We start from the raw sequence: 22,772 nt of genomic DNA, 5'->3' as shown, positions 1-22,772 counted from the left end.
TAAATAATCACATGTACATATATATATACATTTCTATTATTATTATTTTTATTATATACATTTAATATATATAAACATAGCATATTTTTCTTAAATATATACATGCGTTTGTATTTATATATATAGATTACATAATAAATATACACAGTTATGTAAGCAAAAACTTATTTGGATGCGATTAATTGTTTGACAGCACTACTTTAAATTAAAATAATATTTTTTTACACTATTTAAAACACAAAAAAGAAACAAAAAAGGCCTAGCTTTCTCTGTTCTTTCCATATTCTATTTATTATATAATTAACAATGATTCAGTTCTTTCTCACACAAAAACACTTTCAAACCAAGCAGCTTTCTGTTGGTCAGTGCCAGAAACTCACATGAACAATTGCAAAATGTGTGAAATTTTTGCCCTTGTGTCAAATCTCCAGTCACGTGGATGCATATTAAAATGACTGGATATTGTCCGGGAAATTTCACAGTACAACGGTAAGTGACGAATGACTCATAAGTGACGAATCGACCAAAAAGATTCAATCACTAGCCCTTTCTGCATGTTATATCGTTATAGTCGGCTATTTTACATAAAAATTACTTTCAAAACAAGCAGCTTTCTGTTGGTCAGTGCAGTGGCAGTGCAGTGAATTTGCCTTACCAACTGGAAAATTAGCTAAATTTACATCCTCACACGAAATGTTGACTCCAATTAAAATGAATGGATTTCATCCGCAAAAATTCAATGAACAGTGAGTGATAATTCAACTCATTAGAATCAAACCTTTCGAATTTGTTCAGCGGAAAGATTCATTCAGTAGCCCTTACCGCATCTTGCTTCGTTAAGAGCAAATTATTCACTTGTTGCTCCAAATGAGAATTTCTTTCTTCTGTTGAGCACAAAAGATGATATTTTGAAGAATGCTGGGCTGGTAGCCAAACGGTTGATGATAGCCATTGACTTTCCTTACTATGGAAGTCAATAGCTACAAGTCAACATGACTTCATTTACATTTTAGGGTGAACTATCCCTTTAAGTCAGTGAAAACTTTAAATACAATTTGTATGCATAGTTGACTTTTAATATCAATTTTATTGATCATTTATTTAGTTTGGAGCATCATGTCTGGCCTCACACGGGACAAGGTTTGGGAAGCTCTGATCAAGATCTCAACCAATAAGAGAAAAGTTGCACCTTCATGTCTAAATGTATAAAAACTGAACAAAATAAGCCAAGTAATAAGTTAATAATGATCTTAATCAAGACTTAAAATATTTTCCAAAGAGAGCTTTTTTTAATTCTCCAATATTTCTACCAATACAAAAACTGCATTAACATTACTACAGTGGTTCATCAATTCATATCTGTTCTCAAACCTGGCCTCGTAATAGCTGATAGACAACTGACGACTATATGAGTCATAAAATAAAGAATAATAAATATATTTATAAAGACGGATCTAGATTTAGGTCATGATGTGGGCTGTCTTCATTCACACATCAAGATCATCATCTGGATCTTCCTCGTCAAAGTCATCGGTGGCATCAGGCTCGTACATGATCCTCCCGGAGCCAGGAGTCGGCCTCAGAAGAGCTGATTTTCTGCAGGGAAAAATAATAATAATTCATATATAATAAGCGTTTTATATAAAATTATTATTTACAACCAGTGTTGCTATTGTTGACAAAGTAAAAATATTAAAAACTGTTTTCTTTAATGGAAATAAAATCTAAATATTACAAAATTATTATAAATATTACTAATATTAAAATTAAATATAAAAGACTTAAACTTAATGAATTAGAAATGTTGCCCTGGCGACTAACTGAAATAAAATACATAAAATAAAGTACTAAAATTCTTAAAACAGAAATAAAATTAAAGCCAAGTAGAAATATATATTTAAAAATAAAAAAACTAAAGCTAAAAAATGACATAAGCATGTAAAATTACTAAAACTTCAACTAAAATTAAATTGAAAACAATAAAGAAAAGCTAATTCAAAATATTAATAAAAACAATAATAATGTATAATACTACAACAGTTGAGGTCTAAAATTGAAATGAAATTAAAGCTAAACAGAAGTATAAAAAAGAAAGCTAATAAAAATGACAAAAGCACATAAAATACTAAAACTAAAATTAAAACTGAAAATTAAAAATATTAATAAAAACTATAAACATATCAATAATACAACACTGTTTACAGCAACTGAGGTCTAAAACTGAAATAAAAGCAAAACTGAAATGTAAAAAATCCTAAAACTAATAAATAGACAAAAGCATACTAAAATTAAAAATCAAAGCTAAAAATAAAAGAGAATTCAAAATATTAATAAAAAACTGTAAGTACATAAATAATACTAAAACATCACCGTTTACAACTAAAACTGAAATAAAAGCTAAACTGAAATCTAAAAAAAATCTAAAACTAATTTTAAAAAATTACTAAAGCACATAAAATTTCAACAAATTAAAATGAAAACTGAAAAAAAGATCATTTAAAATATGAATAAATCTGTAGTTGTATAAAAATAATACTAAAGCAGCATTCATAAGAGCCGAGGTCTCTCACTTTTCTTGGCTAAATACAAACGGCAGAGCCACTTTCTCCTTGGCTCTTCTCTCCTCCTCAGACAGACGTAGATTGAAAGTCAGGTTTGATGTTGGATCAGCCTGATCAGATCACAATAAAAGACAAACAGTTACAACGCAAAAGCTCCAGCTGAAGGTGCTCAAAGCCAAGCTGCTTCGCTCACCTCAGACACATCTAGCTCTTTCTGTACATGTCCAGATTGACGTGGTTTGGCCTGTACTGAAAGAGTTGCGTCCTCGCACACACTGAAGTACTCTTCCTATAAAATTATTTCACAGATAATCAGTTCATAATCATGTTTATTCAAACTAAAACCTCATGTGTGACCTTAGAGCACAAAACCAGTAATAAGGGTCCATTTTTAGAAACTGAGATGTATACATCATCTGAAAGCTGAATAAATAAGCTTTTTAATTGATGTATGGTTTGGAGAAGACAATATTTTGGCTGAGATACAACTATTTGAAAAACTGGAATCTGAGGGAGCAAAAAAATCTAAATATTGAGAAAATCCCCTTTAAAGTCGTCCAAATTAAGTTCTTAGCAATGCATATTACTAATCAAAAATTAAGTTTTGATATATTTACAGTAGGAAATGTACAAAATATCTTCATGGAACATGATCTTTACTTAATATCCTAATGATTTTTGGCATAAAAGAAAAATTTATAATTTTGACACTTACAATGTATTGTTGGCTATTGCTATAAACACACCTGTGCTACTTATGACAGGTTTTGTGCTCCAGGGTCACATATCTTACCTCTTGCATGACTTTGCCTGACTTTGTGCGTCTTGTGGTCTTTGCCACAGAAAGGCGTTCAATGTCTGCAGGTGCCACAGAGATAACAGTACTGGCTAAGTAGCACATAATACCCAGGACACCTTGCTGATGCAAGTCTGAATGCAGGAGACCGATGATAGTTTTAATAGCTCCTCCTAGTGGTCAGTGGAAAAAAACAAACAAGAGCATTATTTCCTAGATCTGAAATGTCAACAATCAAAAGCCAGTATTTATAAAAGCTGTCTGTGAAAGTGTTTCAGGGGCAAAAAGTTTCACCTTTCCTGAGCTCTTGAAGTGTCTGACAGAAGACAAGAGGGTCATGATGTCTCAAAACCAATGAGAGCGAGTCAACAACAAGTACTGATGCTTTGGCTTGCTGCGTGTCTTTGATGAGCTGAGTTATGTGTTGAGAAGCGAAGCGCTCGACGGTGAAAGATGATCTGCACGTCCAGCCGAAAGGATCAGGGAAACCCTTATGAAAATGAAGCCTTTTAAACAGATCAGATAAAGCATTTCAGTGGCATCCACTACACAGCAGTGGCCAAAATGATTAGCACACTTACCCCAGGTTTCACAGACAAGGCTTAAACCTAATCCCAGACTAAAATCTAAATCTGAGCTGTTTCAAATGAAAGAAACTTGCTCTGACTGATCTTAAAATATATCAGTGCCTTTGTTTTGTCTCAAGATGCACACCAGTAATGTTTTTTCTAAGGCACACTTATAAAAGTGCATAAATGTCCTAACTGAACAATGGTCTAATCCTGGTTTAGGCTAAACCCTGTCTGTGAAACCGGGCCTAGTATTTTCAGCAGCTAAAATGGTTTTAAGTCAGTTACTTCTATCTTTTGCTGTAGTGTGTCAGTAGGAAATATCAGTTTGCATTTCCAAGCATTAATTTTGCCATTAATTGTAATAATCCAGTGAGATTTTTGTTTGCTCCACACGGTAAAGAGTGTACACTGTAAAAAAAAAAGTTTTGAAAAGTTGTTTTAACTTAAAATATTTTTTTTTTACCCCGCTAACTTAAAGTTCTTTAGTTTAGTCAACTTGAAATTTTTAATTACTCAATGTTAATTTAAGGGACAACTGGAATATTTTAGTTGACTAAATTAAACATTTTAAGTCAGCGGGGTAGCAAATTATTTTAAGATGAAACCATTTTTTTTTTTTTTTACAGTGATTACAGCAGTTAGTTACAGTTAGCCCAAATTCGTCATTCAAAGAGTGCAGATATTTGCCCCAAACACAAAATTTTACTTTTATGAAACTTTGCTTGTTTTACTCTGGTTGAGACTGTGTGCTGCTTGATGACACACAATATTTCATAAATAGGCATCTTATCACTGTAAAGAGTGATAAGTTGACTTAAAAATTGAGGAAACCCGTTGTCTTACAATTATTAAGTAATTAATAATAATAAAAAGTATAAGTTAAGTGATTTGTCAATTTTTTATTATTATTCACTTAATTTTAAGGCAACGAATTTATAAAAAAAAAAAAAAAAAAAAAAATTTTTTTAAAAAAATTAAGCAACTCAATTTTTTAAAGTCAGCATCACTTGCAGTGTACCGTAGTCTTTTTGACGCGATCAACACGAGTTCGAATCCGCTTTTTGCCAAACTTTTTTTCTCCCTTTTCAAATCTCATATCACATCGGAAAGGCATTTATTTTCAATAAAAATGAAGGAAATAATCAAAAGTTGAAAATAAAAGTATCGGGTAGGGTTAGGGTAGGTGTAGGGAGGGCTTTATTGTACCAATAAGGTGGCATCCATTTAATAATTTGAATTAAAACTATAATTTACACTCAATACATTATTATTGCACACTGTTTTATAATGTACTACAATACTGAGGTGCAGATAATTGCCACTATTTGCAATAAGTTGTATAAACTGCAGAAAATCCTGCTATTTTAACAGTGTAAATAGCATCCATTGCTATTTGCACTTAGTGTAAATAGTATCTATCGCTAAGAAAATATGCACGTAATTGCTATTTAAACTTATTGCAAATAACCGCTGCCATAAATGCATTATTTAGTCACTTGATAATATGGCTAATATCAATCAAATCTAGTACCTTTGCTGTTGTTTATACACGTACAAAATATATGTTAATAAACAGCATGAAAAAAATAACAGCAAATGTTAATAAAATGTATTAGCAAAATAACCAGACATACCAATTTTGTTTTTTTAAAGGTGTGCATATCTTGCCCAAATTAATTAAAATAAATAAATAAAGGGGTCATATGATGCGATTTCAAGTTTTCCTTTCTCTTTGGAGTGTTTCAAGCTGTTTGTGCATAGATGAGATCCCTGAAGTTGCAAAGACTAAAGTCTCAAAACCAGAGATTTTCTTTATAAAAGTTAAGACTCTGCCACGCCCCCCTAAAACAGCTCGTTCAAACACGCCCCCACATGTCTACGTCACAATGTGGAAATATTTGCATAAGGCGTGGTTTAATTTTGAAAGCTGAAGCTCGTGATTATGGAAAGGGACGTTACATTTCCGACACGTACTTGTGGTGTTCGGCCAATCACAATGCACTGTGTCAGCTGGCCAATCAGAGCAGACTGTTTCTTGTCAGAAGGAGGGGCTTTGTAGAAAACGAAGAGTGAGAGAGGCGGGGCATAGAGGAACTACAATAATGTACAGTATTTTAAAAATAATGGGTTTTTTGAACATTAAAGCATGTCAACATATTCTGTTTTTGGCAAATATTATTCAGTCACTTGATACTATGACTAATATCAATAATAATAAAATATAACACTTCTGCTGTTGTTTATGCACTTACAAAAGTTAGGTAATAAATAAAAACAACACACTTCTGAAGCAAAACCAGTTGGAAACTACTGCACCATAATATTCAAGATGAAAAAATTGAATTAAGTGCATGCTAAAGGACACGCAGTCAGTACAGTTGAACTGCCACACATATGATGTTATGAGCTTTCGGCTGTATGCATCAAAGCATGTCTCGAAACACAAGAGAGTATTTTAATTGAACTCACTTTTGCACACAGCTCCTGTCCAAACCAGTACACACTTCTGATTCAGGGCTCTCCAATCCCAGCACATGCACGTCCTCGCCTCTTTAACAGATTAAGAACAAATCAAGCATTACACAAAGTGTAACAACACAATCAAAACAAAACGGAGGAGACAGAAACTTGCCTCTTCAGTGCTGCATTAATAACACACTTGAGGAGTCCGCGCCCAGGGCATTTGACAGAATCTGAAACAACGACACATAAAATGAATACATTGTAGAAAGATAGGATGATGAGAGGATTGACTAGAAATGATGTTACCTTGAATGAGTATGAATCCTCCAGCCTCCGCTCCCTGTAGCACATCTAACAGCATGACTCGATGCTCATCTCAGCAGCTAGCAGCTAACAGCTAACACGAGTTTGACACTGTCCGGCTGACTACAACATCCTTGGGCTACTGATCCAACACGCCTGCTTATACAATCAACACGAGTTTGATTACAGTGAATACTCAATTTCCCAAAAACACAGCTCTTCCTCCTCCTCCTCCTCCTCCTCCTTTTCTTCTTCTTCTTCTTCTTCTTCTTCTTACTTGAATGGCTGTTTGCAAACTTGAGTTCTTCTTCACCGCCACCTATTGTGCTGTAGCATGAACATGTTTTATATTATATTATATTAGAATGTTACTAATATTTATTTTGTCTTTATTTTTAATATTATCAGTTTTTAATATAATATTTTTTTATTTTCTTTTAAGTTTTTCATCTAATTATATAATTATTAATTGTATTTTATTTAATTATATTTTATTTTTTATTCCAATTATTGAAAACGTTTAATTGGTCAACATATTATATTATATTATATTATATTATATTATATTATATCATACACTATAATAATATAATTAATATTTTTTTATATACATATTTTTTTTTTTAGTTTTTCATCTAATTATATAATTCTTAATTGCATATTATCTAATTATATTTTATTTTTATTCCAATTATTAAAAACGTTTAATCAGCCAACACTTATCTTGTTATTATATTATATTATACACTATAATAATATTATTAATATTTTTAAATATTGTTATTATTTTTTAAAAGTTTTTCATCTAATTATATAATTCTTAATTGCATATTATCTAATTATATTTTATTTTTATTCCAATCATTGAAAACCTTTAATCAGTAAACACTTATCTTGTTATTATATTATATTATATTATATTATAATATTATTAATATTTGTAAATATTTTTATTATTTTTTTAAAAGTTTTTCATTTAATTATATAATTCTTAATTGCATATTATCTAATTATATTTTATTTTTATTCCAATTATTAAAAACGTTTAATCAGCCAACACTTATCTTGTTATTATATTATATTATACACTATAATAATATTATTAATATTTTTAAATATTTTTATTATTTTTTTTAAGTTTTTCATCTAATTATATAATTCTTAATTGCATATTATCTAATTATATTTTATTTTTATTCCAATTATTAAAAACGTTTAATCAGTAAACACTTATCTTGTTATTATATTATATTATATTATATTATATTATATTATATTATATTATAATATTATTAATATTTGTAAATATTTTTATTATTTTTTAAAAGTTTTTCATTTAATTATATAATTCTTAATTGCATATTATCTAATTATATTTTATTTTTATTCCAATTATTAAAAACGTTTAATCAGCCAACACTTATCTTGTTATTATATTATATTATACACTATAATAATATTATTAATATCTTTAAATATTTTTATTATTTTTTTTAAGTTTTTCATCTAATTATATAATTCTTAATTGCATATTATCTAATTATATTTTATTTTTATTCCAATTATTGAAAACGTTTAATCAGTAAACACTTATCTTGTTATTATATTATATTATATTATATTATATTATATTATATTATATTATATTATATTATATTATATTATATTATATTATATTATGTCCAAATAATGTGAGTTGAGTCAAACTTGGCTGCAGTTTTTGAGGAAGTATTGCCTGTTCTTATTCAGCATAAGGGTTTGAGTTAGTTTAGAGGAGAAAAATGCAAAAACATGAAAACAAAACTAAACTAAAAAAAAATAGACTAAATAAATACATACATTTTGAATAATCCATTTCAATTAAATAGACAATAAGATATAATTAAAATAAAGAAATTAATTAATGATAAAAAAAATATTTAAAGATGTATAAATAGGCTAGTAAAAAATAAATTATACATATTATAATGAGTAGGAAAAAAACTAATAATGTACTGTAACAGATACAAAATATTTTCCAAATATGATTTTACAAATATTTATAAAATAATTTTTCACCCTTAAATTGGGTCTTTACACACTAAAATATCTAGATGCTGTCTTAGTATTTGAGGAGCCTGTGGCATCTAAAAGACGCCTTGCTTAACACATTTGATCCCTTAACCATGATTAGTATTATCAGACCTGTTGTTTTTAGCCTCCAAGTCTGAACATCTCAGTGTAGAGCCAGGATATTTTTATCTTCAAGACACTTAAGCCCTTTAATCGTCTGTCTCATCAAGGCCCGCAGCTCAACATGGCCCTCCATCGATATTAAACAGAGCATGGGAGGAAATAACAAGCAATCAAACTCCTGTTCACTCAATTTTGAAAAAGTTTGGAAAAATAACTAATATGACTTATTTCAATTTAAAATATAAATATGTGTAATATGTGACCCTGGAGCACAAATCCAATCAGAAGCAGCACAGGTATATTTGCAGCAATAACCAAAAATACATTGCATGATCCGATTTTTATTTTATGCCAAAAATCATCAGGATATTAAGTAAAGATCATGTTCCATGAAGATATTTTGTAAATTTCCTACTGTAAATATATTAAAACTTACTTTTTGATCAGTAATATGCATTACTAAGAACTTAATTTGGACAATTTTAAAAGCGATTTTCTCAATATTTAGATTTTTGTATAACATATCATACATAAAATATATATTTATAAACCCCAGCAAAATAGTAAACAATCCATAAGCTCTCCCTAAAAACGAAGAAATATATATATCGTTATTTTTTTTATTAATGCTCAAAATCAAGAATAAAACACATAGAATAATACACCCATCAACATAAAAATGATAAACAATAATTACAAAATATATCTGCTGTAACGAACCGTGACGTCATCAGCGCGCGCCGTCTGCTGGCCTCCGGAATGGGCAGCTATCACCAGCCCGCATTTAACCATTGATTTATTGCTCGAGCTCCACCGAGAGTGTGTGTTTTTGCTCGTCGTGTACACGATGCTATGCGGAGGTGAGTGTTTTGGTCGCGGAAGCGGCTGCTTGAGTTTGTGGGAAGAGCGGTTAGCCCGTTAGCGGCGGTCCCTCCTTGCTTTACTTTAAAACACGCTTCGACGGACTAACTTCGCTTTAACGAACTGAAACGAACGAACCAAACTTATTTCTACAAACGACTGGTTATATTCCCCGTGTGAGCTGTTTGGCTAGCGAGGTTACAGGCTTTAATAGCAGCTGCTAGCGCTCGAGTCTTCATCAAAACATCAGTAGCGTTTGTGCCACGATTCACTTCTCATTACTCTCCCAAAACACCCAAATCTGCTTTATTCCGCTCTTAAAGACCCCTCATCGCTGCTTTTCTGTGGCAGATCAAGTGTGTCAGGCTAAGGGCGAAGTTTCCGTACTTTTCATGTTTGCGGCTAATTCGGTGACTTTTGTGAAATTGGCTACTAAAACCAGATATTACTGCGTTTATAAATTATAAAATGCATTTCTATCCACTTGTATCAGAAATCTACTTTTACTACGAGACAATAATTGCACCTGAAATGTGCAGTTTTCAAAACAAATTAAATTTTGTGTGGCGTTTTATGGGAGGATATTTAGTTTAATCATGTGTTTATGTCAGATATACTTTAAATCAAAGCTGTACTAAACCCAAGATGTGCTTAGATTAAAATACATAAAGCTTTAGATAACACACAGAATATATCAAATTAGGTATTTTTAAGATATGTGACCCTGGAGCACAAAAGCAGTCTTAAGTAGCACAGGATATATTTGTAGCGGTAGCCAACAATGCATTGTAAGTGTCAAAATGATCCGATTTTTCTTTTATGCCAAAAATCATTAGGATATTTAGTAAAGATCATGTTCCATGAAGATATTTTGTAAATTTCCTACTGTTAATATATTAAAACTTACTTTTTGATCAGTAATATGCATTGCTAAGTGAACAACTTTAAAGGCGATTTTCTCAGTATTTAGATTTTTTTTGCACCCTCAGATTCCAGATTTTCAAATAATTGTATAAATGTATAAATCTCAATTTCAAAAAAATTGCCCCTTATGACTGGTTTTGTGGTCCAGGGTCACACACTGGCCATTGTGGCTCTCAGTGTTGGTTATTTTCTGATCTGGCAAACGTGTGTATGAGAATGAGTGTCTGTGTCTTTAAGAAAACATGGACAGAAAAGGCGTAGGCTTTTTCTATTCTGCACTTGAATGCGCATTTTCTTTCTCGTTATTGAATCACAGAAGCATCACAGGCACAATACAGTTAGCCTGGAAGAAATGTATTTTGATTGCTTTATCTTTTAGGCCTAATTCTGCACTTGGTTTTTTTATTGATTGTTTTTATTAAATTTTTTCCGGTCATATTCATGGTTAAATAATGTTATTTTATATAAAATGGTTGTAGTATATTATAGCTGATTTATGTTTTAGGGTATGATGTCAACATTAGTGATTGAAATAAAATTAAGTCAAATATGGTGAATTTTACATTTCGTGTGATTATCTGAAAACCAGAAGTTTACAAAATTAACAAAGTTTAATGTTATTTGTCATGAAGATTTTATTTTGTCGTTTATTTATCTTGTTTTCTTGTTTGTGTTGATATATTTAGGCCAAACTGGAAGGCATGTTTGTGGATTTTCTTGGTAGTTTCCAATGGGTTTTTAGAAAAGTGACTTTTGATTTGATGAGTAAAAAAGGTCTGTGGTTAACGTGACTCAGACTTCCACATTTTGATCTATAATATAAATGAGACAGTCATACCTCAAAAAATATGTTGTCAATATGTTTTTCAATGGACAAGGTTGACAGTTTGTAACCAGGTTCGTAATGTTGTGATGATAAAGTTTGTTATGTGCCGCTTTTATCATTTTTGTTTGTTTGTTTTGTTTTTTAAATTTCTATTTAAATGTAATCAATTTTTTTCTTTCAGTTTTTGTCATTTTAGTACTTAATCGTAAACTTATCTTGTTGTCAAAGCAGCATTTAAAATTTTCTGTCTTGTTTTATTTTTTTAATGTAATGCTTATTTTTAATTTGCAAAATTAGGTTATGGGTTTATATTGTCCAAATAATATGAGTTGAATCGAACGCTAATAAATCTAAAGGTTTGAGTCAATGCTGATTGTTGTTTTCTAACACGCATTAAAAATTAAACGGCGATATCTGGGTGCAGTTAACATGGAGAAAGATTAGGCTACACGGTGTTCATTATTCACATATACTGCTGACATTGCAATACAAAGCTGGTCGAAAATTGACAGACTTGTCCTTTAAAAATGTCAAATGACAACTAAATTGTTATATACTGCATATTTTTGTATATTGCTGTAAAATTGCTATTAATATGGTACAGTAAATGTACTCAAAATTAATAAAATTGTTTGAAATATATAGAAAATGTGCAATATCTGTGTGACAAGGCTGTCTGCAGAGTTAGCCTTTGTGAAATGCAATCTAAATGGCTATATGACTTGTTTGAAAATGTGTCCTTTTGCACATTGCTGCAAAATTGCTTTAATATGCCACATTTTACACAATATTTACTAAAAATGGATTCAAAAAAATTTAAATATATAGAAAAAGTACAGTATCCATGTGACAAGGCTGTCAGCCAATGCAGCTATATTGTAGTTAATGGTTTGTTAATGGCGAGAATTGGACCTTAGAATAAAGTGTGACCAAACATATTTAGTTTATACATGATTTCTTTGTGCATTTAGGTAAGGTGATGGAAGAGGCCAGCTGGAGGGTTTCAGAGCTGATTCCAGTGGTGCTATTTCCGCGGCTACCAGGCGTTGTCCCATCTCCTGTTCAGTAACAGCGCCCATTCTCATCCCAAATCACCATGAAGCCAGTCCACGAGCGCAACCAGGAGTGCCTCCCTCCCAAGAAGCGGGACCTCCCTGTTAACCACAACAACAACAACACCTCTACCATCAACAATAACAGCAGTAGCATCAGCGGCAGCATTGGGAGTGCAGGAGGAGGAGGTGAGGATGCCCCGTCTTCACAAAGCTCTGGAGCGAGTGGAGAAGGTAGTGGCGAATGGGTGCGAGCCCAGCCGAGCGTGCATTATGGGGTGGAGGGTGCCGAGGGTCTCGTTGGGCTTCCCGTGGATCACTATAGCATGCTTTATAAAGTAGCTCTGCCCGCTGGCACCTACTCACCCACCAATCTACACCCCGTTCTTAGCCACATTTCTCCTGCCTACACCGTTCCCTCCCCGGTCTTACAGCACACGAGCGTTCCCTATCCTCCGCTCTGCTACGCCCAGATCCCTCACTCCTCGTTGCAGTTTGTTAGCTCTCCCTATGGGGCTGCGGTTCCCTACGCCGTGCCTCCGGGATTCGTTCCCAGCCCTTTGATACCACCTCAGTCCGCTATTTCCCAGCCGCACTCCGTTTCTCACCTGGTTCAGTATCCGTCAGTCATTCAGGAAGGAGTTGCCTCTTCGCAGCAGCAGGTCTCGACCCATGCATACACCAAGATGGGAGTTCCTCTGGTGCTCCCTTCTGAGCAAATGGCGACACAAGCGTCGCTCGGGACTGTAGGGATGCTGCCTGCCGGGGAGCTGAGCCCGAGAGCTGTGTACTACCACCCCACCGTTAGGGGTGTCCAACCGCAAAGAGACCTGCACAGCAGCTCCATGGAGCAGGAGAGAGAGGTGAATGGAGGGGACCGAGAGCACGGAGGCAGGGAGAGCCATCAAGATGCAGTTTATTCGCCCAGAAGTGCACGGCTGCTGCAGGCCGTTGAGCCCCAGCAAGACAAGAGCTTGAAAAGCCGCAGGCTGGAGGGCAGAATGTCGCCAGGACAGAGCAGCACACCGGACACTGATCTCGAGGTGAGGGAAGGATGGTTTACTATCATAGGCTCACTCAGGGTTTGCTAAAAAGCGCCTAAATAACTATTTGAAAAGGGGAAGTGATTTCAGAGGAAGAGCAAGTTATGTCACCAGGAAAGTGCTTTAAGTAAATAGGGTGATATTTTGATTTCGTGTTGACTTAATTTGCCACATCGTATGGCTTTTGAGTGCACCTTAAAAAAGCTGAAAAGTGTTTAAAAATGATGGGGAAACTTGAATTCAACACTTAAAAAAGTAGTGAAAATATTTCATCTAGCAGTTTTTCTTGTTTAAATCAGATTTTCTGGATTTGGGATCTGGCTGTGCAGTGTTGTTTTAGCGTCATTATAAATTATTATATTTCTTAGAAATATTTTGAATTAGCTTTTATTTTTATATTCAATTTTAGCTCAAGTAATTTTATGTGCTTTTGTCATTTTTATTAGTTAGTTTTTTAATATTTCTATTTAGTGTTACGTTATTTTTAGTTCAGTTTTTGTTTTGTTTATTTTATTTTAGTTCTCCATCTTAAACTTGATTTCAAGGCAACATTTCTAATTTTCATTTAGGTTTTTATGGTTTATTTAAAAAAAAATTAAACTTTTTAGTTAACAGTAACAACACTGCACCGGAGCTGGATCATATATGTGACCCTGGACCACAAAACCAGTCATAAGGGTCATTAAAAAAAAAAGAAGAGAGATTTATACAAAATCTGAAAGCTGAATAAATAATCTTTCCATTGATATATGGTTTGTTAGGATAGGACAATATTTGGCCGAAATACAACTATTTAAAAATTTGAAATCTAAGGGTGCAAAAAAAATCTAAATATTGAGAAAATCACCTTTAAAGTTGTTCAAATGAAGTTCTTAGCAATGCATATTACTAATCAAAAATTAAGTTTTTATATATTTACAGTAGGAAATTTACAAAATATCTTCATGATACACTATCTTTACTTAATGTCCTAATGATTTTTGGCATAAAAGAAAAATCAATCATTTTGACTCATACAATGTATTTTTGGCTATTGCTACAAATATACCCCAGCGACTTAAGACTGCTTTTGTGCTCCAGGGTCACATATGAGTACTGTGACTGTCTCCTACGTCATCATTACTTAGCTCACTAATTCTGAAAATGCATTGAGGCAATTTTTGTGAGTCAGCACCAGTTACACCACTTCCTATTAGCTTTTCTTTGGGTGTGTTAAGGATTGAGTAACTCAGGCTACTACTACTTAGAACCAACAGAGATTGTTTTGATTTCAATAAAAATCTGCTCTGACTCCAGTCACTTTCCAGCTGGTGGTGCTCCCATACAAATTCTAAAATAAAATGACACTTTAAATTTGGTTCCTTTTCAGGTCCAGCAGGTGGTTGGACGACTTGCCTCTCCTGTCCACGGCACAAGTCGCAAAGAAGCAGCACATGTCCCTCTGAACCTGTCTCAAAGCTCTCAGAGGGGTCGAGAGACTCAGGGTGAAGTCAGAACACCTTATGCATCAAATCCAGCTGAATCTAGAGCACATCAGCAGCAGATCATTCAACAAGGCCATGCCATTATCCTGGCCAATGGGCAGCCTGTTCTTGTGCCTCTGGACTACCATCACCACCAACAGCAGCAGCAGCATTTCCAACCCAACGATGTGGCCTCGGCAGCAATCGCTGCTTCTCCCGCTGCATATACTAAAGCCATGAATGCAGGAGCATGCCTCCCGGAGCGGGCAGTGGTGGAGCTGCCTCCCCAACAGGGGCAACAGCCCTCCCAGCAGCCTCCTGCTACTTCCCCACAGGCTTCTCTGCTGGCACCCTCAGGCCCGTCGCACTTCATGAAGGGTGCCATCATCCAGTTGGCTACAGGAGAGCTCAAGCGCGTAGAAGATCTGCAGACTCAGGACTTCGTGCGGAGCGCAGAAGTGAGCGGTGGGCTGAAGATCGACTCGAGCATGGTGGTGGACATCCGCGCTAGTCAACAGCGGCCCGGTCTAGTGGCGCTGCATTTCAACGTGGGGGAGCAGCAGAGCAAAGTGACTATAGATGTTCCCCCCGAACACCCATTTTTTGTTTTCGGCCAGGGCTGGTCGTCTTGTAGCCCTGAGCGGACTGCCCAACTGTACGGCCTCACCTGCCACCATCTGCAAGTGGGCGATGTCTGCGTGTCTGTGACGCTGCAGCAGCAGCAAGCCACGTCGCAGCAGAAACCGCCCCAGCAAGTTCAGGCCCGGACTCCCACCAAAGTTAACCCTACGTCAGGAGCCCCACCTCAGCCCATGGGCCCCCCTGCACCCCAGCACACCCCTCGGCCACAAAGCCAATTAAAAATGGAGCGCATCCATCGAGAGAGGGACCGGGACAAGGAAGAGCCCATGCAGTTCGGGGGTTCGCGACATGTTGACGTGCCCCCAAGACCGAACAGGACTTCAGCAGAGCACACTCGGAGCCAGAGCAACTACTATTTGCACACTGAGGGTCATGCTCCACTGGGAACCGGAGCGGGTGCCTCTTCTGTAGGGGCGTCCCAGAGGCGCTGGTCTGCCCCTGGCTTCCAAAGATACAGCATCAAACACGAGGAGGGCGGGAGTTTAGCATCAGCTGCCACTTCTGGCTCCTCTCGGCCGTCGTTTATCCCTCAGGAGGTCAAGCTTTCCATCGAGGGCCGCTCGAATGCCGGGAAGTAGCAGACAAAAGAGATTGTCCATGGGAGTGAAGTGTCGGTCGGGCGAACGGATGCGAAAGAGGGAGCGTGGTCGGAGGGAGAGAGAATGTAGCCTCAGAATGTTTGAGATTTTGCACATATTGGAAGATTCCCCCTGCCGCCCCCTTCTTTGGTTCTGGTCTCGAGCAGAGGACTTTTGTGTCAGGTCATGGTCAGCGGTCGCAATGATCTGCATGGGCAGCTTTATCTGGTAAATCATGTACCAAAGCCTGCGTCGTCTGCGTGTTCCTGTGGGTGAACTATCATGTTTGGCAGTGATCACTTGCGCAAAGATATCATTCAGTTCCTCGAGTAGATGTTTATTTCAGAAAGGCCAGGGATAAGAATGGGATACAGCCATAGAGTCTTGACAAGCCTTTACAATAGTAATAAATATATATTTTAAAGAAGGACAAAAGAGGATAGATTGCTCAACAACTTTTTTTTTCCCCTAAAAGACAAGCTCTTTCTCTCTAAACGTTGACTTTCCCTTGTTGCGCCGCCAGGCTTTTGTTGGCTAAGACTTTAAAACTTGGACAGGTTTAATGCGTCTCTCTCTAGAGGTGTGTTTGTTCTCACTTTCCTACACTCTCCTCCTCTCCCTGCCTCTTCTCAGGGTGCTTCTGCTGAGGAATCCTTTCTAGTCTGGAGTTTGAGAACAGTTGCCCAGCGCCGTCACATCAATCAATTGATCCAACAATCTTTCTACAATCAGGAACTATTTCCAGATGAAGTCTAGCATGCATCTTAACAGTTGCATTAACAACTCCTCAGAGGTTTTTAGTTTTGATTCAGCAGTGGTTCTGATTCTGCATTCCAGTTTCAATGTGATCTCTCCTCTCCAACCCATTGGAGTTATCATTTCCCAGAAAGGCCGGCCTAAGAAAACCACCTCTAAATAGTACCTCATGGTTGGAAGCATCCTTCAGTCTGATTATTAACTATTTTTATTTAATCCTACATTGTTGTGCCCTTTTCCTGGAGACAACATGTGGTGTCAGCCAAAATCAGCCCTGCTTGCGAAGCTGAGACCTAATGCAGAACAGGTTCTAGCTGTTTGCGAACGGCTTGTTCCTGTGGAAACGGATTATTGCTCTGAAGCATGCAGGTTAAATGAAGTCGTCCCGTGGAAGCGTTTAGCACACACAAGTGTAGAGTCACTGCTGTTGGGTGTGAGCTGACCCTGCTCAGTTATCAAAATCAAAGCAATAGTTTGGTCAGAACACATTTTTCTTGTTTTCTTTTTCTTTTTAAATCCCGTACAAGACAGATTACTCCTTGGATTTAAATTTTTCTATGTGTAACAGTTGCAGTCTGTATGTAGAGACATTTTTAACCTTATCCTAAGCTTCTCTTGATTTTCAAACATGATGCAGTTTTACTTTGTGATAATCCTCATTCTAACAGTTACAACAGGAGTTAATTTAAAGCATGCAATTACCCTTATAACAACACCTCTTTCCTTTAGGTAGGTTTTCTTTCTGACTTTAGTGATGACTAATATGAAGGCACACATCGAAATGGGGCTTTTCTAGCACACCCACTGATTAGGATGTTCAGAATCAGCTCTTGTACTTTATAGAGAGTACTTTTGGCCCCTTACATTGTGTCTTAACCAGGTATAACACAATAAGACAAGCGATAAAAGTCATGTTTGAGTTGCAGTGTGTGGCATCTGCAAAAAGCACTAAGCAACAGGATGCGTTGTCTTTCACATTTGTCGGTTTTTATTTTTGTGGTATTGTGCTCGGTACCTCTGCCCACTGTTAAAACCTCAATGATCCAAATTCTTTCCACAGCTTGATTTTGTCGCAGGCATGTTTGCTTTCAGTTTGGATGGACAAATTCACTGGAAACTTGTCACATCATACCTGGTTGAACTGAAAACTTATCTCGAAACAGCTCTTCTCTGGAAAGAGCTTCATTAATACAGTTTCTAATCTGTGCTGTTTCTAATTTGGTTTTTGTAATTGGTGAACTCTTGTACAGTATAACGTTCTGTCTCTCTTCTTGGCAATATTACCCACGAGTGATTTTTAAAACTTTTACTGCAGGTCTTGTATTGCACAGATAAGTTCAATTGATTCACGTTGACTCTTTAATGGGAATCAGATATGTGTTTTTTTTTTTCTTATAATAATGAAGGGAAAATGTTTGTTGTTTTGAAGTATTCAGTTTTGTTGGTGGTTTTTGGCTCATGAGAAACTGACAGGCAAGGTTGACACTGTTTACAAATTAGCCAAGAGAAAATGCTGCAGTTTCACTTTTCGTAGTTACTGAACATTTTCAGATTGATGAAATCATGACTTAAGTGCAATTAGACCAAATATTATAAACAAGCTTATGTTTTATTTCAAAACAGCATTCCAGAAAGAGCCTGACATTCCCACTTTTTTTATTTTTTTTTTATTTCCTGTTTTTATAGTTTCTCTTTTTCTCCCTCAATATTTTGATGCCACTTATAGATTTGTCAGATAAAAAATTTTATTTCAATTTCGGCCCAAGTTCTTTCATGAGACCTTTGATTTTTGTCTGCGTTTTTGGCTCTTGGCATTGCTGGGCTGTCTGTGTTTGGACCAGGATTTAATTGAACTCTTTTGGCCTCGTACTATCACTCAAGGCTTTAGGAGAAGATTTATTTTGTGTTCTTTTAGGTAAGAAATAATATATTTTTTATATAAATGTAGCGTTAGCATTGGACTAGTTAGATTTCGATTTCCTCCAAATGGCATCGACCTCAACGATACCAGATGTCTGTGAAGTTCTTAGACCTCTAATGTTAAAGAGAATAAGTTCGGAAGGGGTATAAACAAGGGTCATCGCTTAAAAGGACTCATGACTATGAGGGTGTGTCCCCATTGATTACGACTCTGGTATAAACCCACCTGGTTTTTTCGGCATTACCAACAAGTCTGAATTAACTAAATGAAGAAGTGGCAATGTGTGTATCGAGTATAACAGTATTTGGTTTTGATCACCTTAAATTGGTTCAGATCCATTTGTTGTTTTACATTTATGAAGCATTTCACAAGCATCATCTGTTAGTATTTTGTTTGAAGACATCCCGTTCCTTCTTAAAAGGAGTCCCACTTTCATGCTATTTATAATCTGGTCTCAAATCTAGTTCATGATATTTCCTCCTTCCTCTGTCCCCTTTGTCCCAGAACGGTATGGTGGCACATTGGACACCTTTAAATTCACAGAGGACACTTTGTTATAGTTCACGTTCAACCTGGTGTGAAATGTCTAAAAGGGCCACAATTGTCACCTAAAGCCTTGTAGACAAATTGAATATCTTTCCGACCAGGAAAAGCTTGAGAGGCCAGCTTCAGCTGGTTTAGGTTATTACATTGTTCCTTCACAGACAGGGAAAATATGTTGTGTATAATGGCTTTGTTATTCAAAATTCAGACCTGTTCCATTATTTTAAGTATTAGAATTTAATTGAAGCAATACTTGACTTGAAATAGCAGAACGATACAGCTTTAGCATGAGCTATGCAGTAGAGCACCCTAATGCAGTTTCAATACTCAGATCTCACCAGAAGTCAGCTGCACGTTCAATATCGCTGCACATTCTGTGTTTTTCTAGTAACCCACATGCTCTGTGACCTTTAAGGTAGTGGTTAGTTATCTCACTACCAAGTCACATAACCCGAAGCTTATCTGGTGTCGCTTGTTTGGTGCTGTATGTATTTTTTTTTTTGTATTTGTCAGCAATGGTGCACTGTTCCCGGTCTTCTCAAATGCACTGCCTTACCAGCAGTCTCTTGTCGAGATGAAATCTCCAATCTGCAACCTTCGAGGCGGAGATGGACTGAGTACGCTTTCATTAAGAACTGAGCTACTATCATGTGCACTGTAAACAAGGAGATTGACGCTATGTTTGTGCCTTCCCAATGTCTTAACTTTACTGGGGTCTGTCTTATTAAGCTTTGTTCTCTGGGAGATTTGCGTGTCTCCATTTTGCTCTTAATGTCATCACATCATATATCTCACAGGCTTAAAAACCCTTCTGTACTGTTGAGGGCCATTTTGATCCTATCTAAACATCAGCACGAAACTTCATGGCATCCTAAATACTAGAATTCGAGATATTACGATAGAAATTTAGAAATAGAGTGCTGCAGTGATTACTTATTTCTGAAGGCCAACCTGAAAGTTCATCACCTTGGTGCCCTCAACAAAAACCCAATAAGATTTTTCCATTGGCTTTTGGATTATTTGCAGAAAATGAGCTCTGTGACCAACAAACGTTTATGAATCTGACATGGTTTATTTTCATCATAAGCTTCACAAATGAACTCAACTTGCCAGAAGTATAAAGCTGTAGGCTATAAATGAACTACAATAGCCGCATGACTTCAGCATTACCGCCATTAAGATTCTGACAACTTCGTGAAAACATTTTCCTTGAAAGTTTGAGTTAGAAAAGTTTACAAGAGCTCAATTATAAACACGCTGAGGCTGTAAAAGGGAGTATTTGAGTTTACTTGATTGGTGTTAATGTCTGAAAAACCACTGTAGTCCCATTTAGATACTTGTTAACATCTGCCTTTTTCAAGACAAGTAAAAGCTTAAATTTTGTTTTACTGTTTTATGCGTCATAGAATAAAACGTGAACACATCTTGCTTTTAGGTTTTGGCCTACAGAATTGCCTCATCCCTGCAGCACTTTGTAGTTTGGTTAATGACACAAGATCAATTTTGGGGGGAAATGTGTAGAATGTGGGACTCAAGCTGTGATTTTTATAGTTTAGGGTTAATTTGATGTTGTATCTTCAATGGTAACAGCGCAGAAGGGTTTAGCACAAGCTACATTCCTATAGACCAGGGATAGGCAGCTTCGGTCCTGGAGGGTTTAGCTCCAACCCTGATCAAACACACCTGAAGAAGCTAATCAATGTCTTCAAGATCACTAGAAAGTTACAGATTAGGGTTGGAGCTAAACTCTGCAGGACAACGGCCCTCCAGGACCGAAGTTGCCTATCCCTGCTATAGACAGTCTGCATTTCCTTCCATCTACGGATGTGTGAAAATTAATCAAATCATGTCCTTACCTCACCTTTGCATAAATGTCAAGAACAGCATCCCTTTTGAAAGCATTTCATCTCCCTGTAATGATTAGGGCATCTGCATACTATATAAACACAGGGTTCCATGGTTATAAAGCATTTTGAATGTGGAAAGAGTCGGATAAGTTGAAATAAAGTGGGAATTTATTTCCCAAAAAGCACAACCAGACCAGCCTGCAAACGAGAGTATTGCAGTTCAAATTCAGGTTAGGCCGCTGCTTTCATGACACTTGCATGATGTGGTGATTTTCATGCTCCCCATTGAAATCGGAGGATATTTCTAGAGTATATCTGGTGTGCAGACGCCCTATTCTTCTTTGCATTTAGGGAATCCCATGTTGTTCTTCCATAGAGCCTCATCTAATCATGTAACATAGACGTTTGTCACTTTGATGCAATGAAATGTTCTGCACTTATTTCCCCTCACCTGTAGTGTTACGGTAAATGTTTTGCCATCATATTGAATCATTTGAAACCACGTAAAACAATCATCCATTTGTATGCTTGTACAGATATGAAGATAAGTTGTATAGTATTAGCTTGTCAATAACGCCTTAAGATGTGCACCGTTCGTAAACGCTGTGTAGAAGTGACTCCCTGCTCTGCAAGGTCGTACGATTTCACACGGAGACAAAGTCTCTAGTTGTTTTTACTGTGGACTCCTCTGTAAAGGTGGCTCGGGTTGCTCACTGACAACAATTAGTGACGTTGCACTTACTGATTGTAAGACGATATTTTGGGACTAGCTCATAATGTGTATCTTTGTTGAACACAATGTAAGCTTAACATACATTCTAAACCTTAAATGTTGTATTTATATTTTGCTCTTGTTAGTAGGGCAGAAGTGAAGACTGATGCTTTGCACTGTTGGCATCCCTGATTCTAGCTCGGAAACATCTTCCTTCACTTCTTCAGTGCTTTGTAGAGAAAGCGTGTGATGTACGAATCTCACAAAACCCAGTTTTGGGAAGGTTACTTTGGAAATGTAATAGGTTACAGATTACAAGTCACCCTATTTAAAATGTAATAAGTAATGTAACGATTTCAATGACTTTATTAATGTAACGTGGTTGCTTTTTGATTGGGCTACTTCTAACAAATGTTTTCAACTGTTAATCAACTCTCAGACAGGTTGTAGGCTAAAGCTTTCAGTGGCATGTGGATTGATGTAATTGGCAGACGCTCCAAATTCAAACAAGAGAGCCAATAGAAAGCATCAGAATAGCATCGCTTTACTTAACAGCCTTTAAATGGCAGGAGGCATCGTGCAAATCAAAAACAGGCAAAGCAACAAATTAATATTAACACATCCTAGCTTTTACAGAAAATATTCAGATGTAGCCCCCTTTGTAATCGTTAACATTTTCATAACAGTAATTTAATTACACTTTCTTTTCCCCCCTCAGTAACTGTAATGGATTA

At 35.9% G+C, this 22,772-nt stretch overlaps 2 protein-coding genes across 2 annotated transcripts; one reads left to right on the top strand and one right to left on the bottom strand.

Moving 5' to 3' along the window:
• Positions 1-267: 267 nt before the first annotated feature.
• On the bottom strand, positions 268-6,982 carry LOC306875497 (elongator complex protein 5-like). Its single transcript, XM_079426118.1, has 8 exons — positions 6,699-6,982; positions 6,562-6,622; positions 6,399-6,479; positions 3,652-3,863; positions 3,355-3,530; positions 2,755-2,850; positions 2,571-2,671; positions 268-1,596 (listed from the first exon to the last, which is right to left on the bottom strand). The coding sequence occupies exons 1-8, from the start codon at positions 6,751-6,753 to the stop codon at positions 1,488-1,490; spliced, it is 891 nt and encodes a 296-aa protein (XP_079282244.1). The 5' UTR covers positions 6,754-6,982; the 3' UTR covers positions 268-1,487.
• Positions 6,983-12,577: 5,595 nt separating this feature from the next.
• LOC306875488 (ataxin-1-like) lies at positions 12,578-16,586 on the top strand (the record flags this gene model as incomplete). The annotated part of the gene is made up of 2 exons (XM_079426106.1): positions 12,578-13,576; positions 14,946-16,586. The coding sequence occupies 2 exons, from the start codon at positions 12,578-12,580 to the stop codon at positions 16,257-16,259; spliced, it is 2,313 nt and encodes a 770-aa protein (XP_079282232.1). The 3' UTR covers positions 16,260-16,586.
• Between the last annotated feature and the right edge of the window lie 6,186 nt (positions 16,587-22,772).

Source organism: Barbus barbus (genome assembly GCF_936440315.1).
Source record: "Barbus barbus genome assembly, chromosome: 1".
Taxonomy (NCBI): domain Eukaryota; kingdom Metazoa; phylum Chordata; class Actinopteri; order Cypriniformes; family Cyprinidae; genus Barbus; species Barbus barbus.
This window is presented reverse-complemented; position numbering and strand designations above follow the sequence as displayed.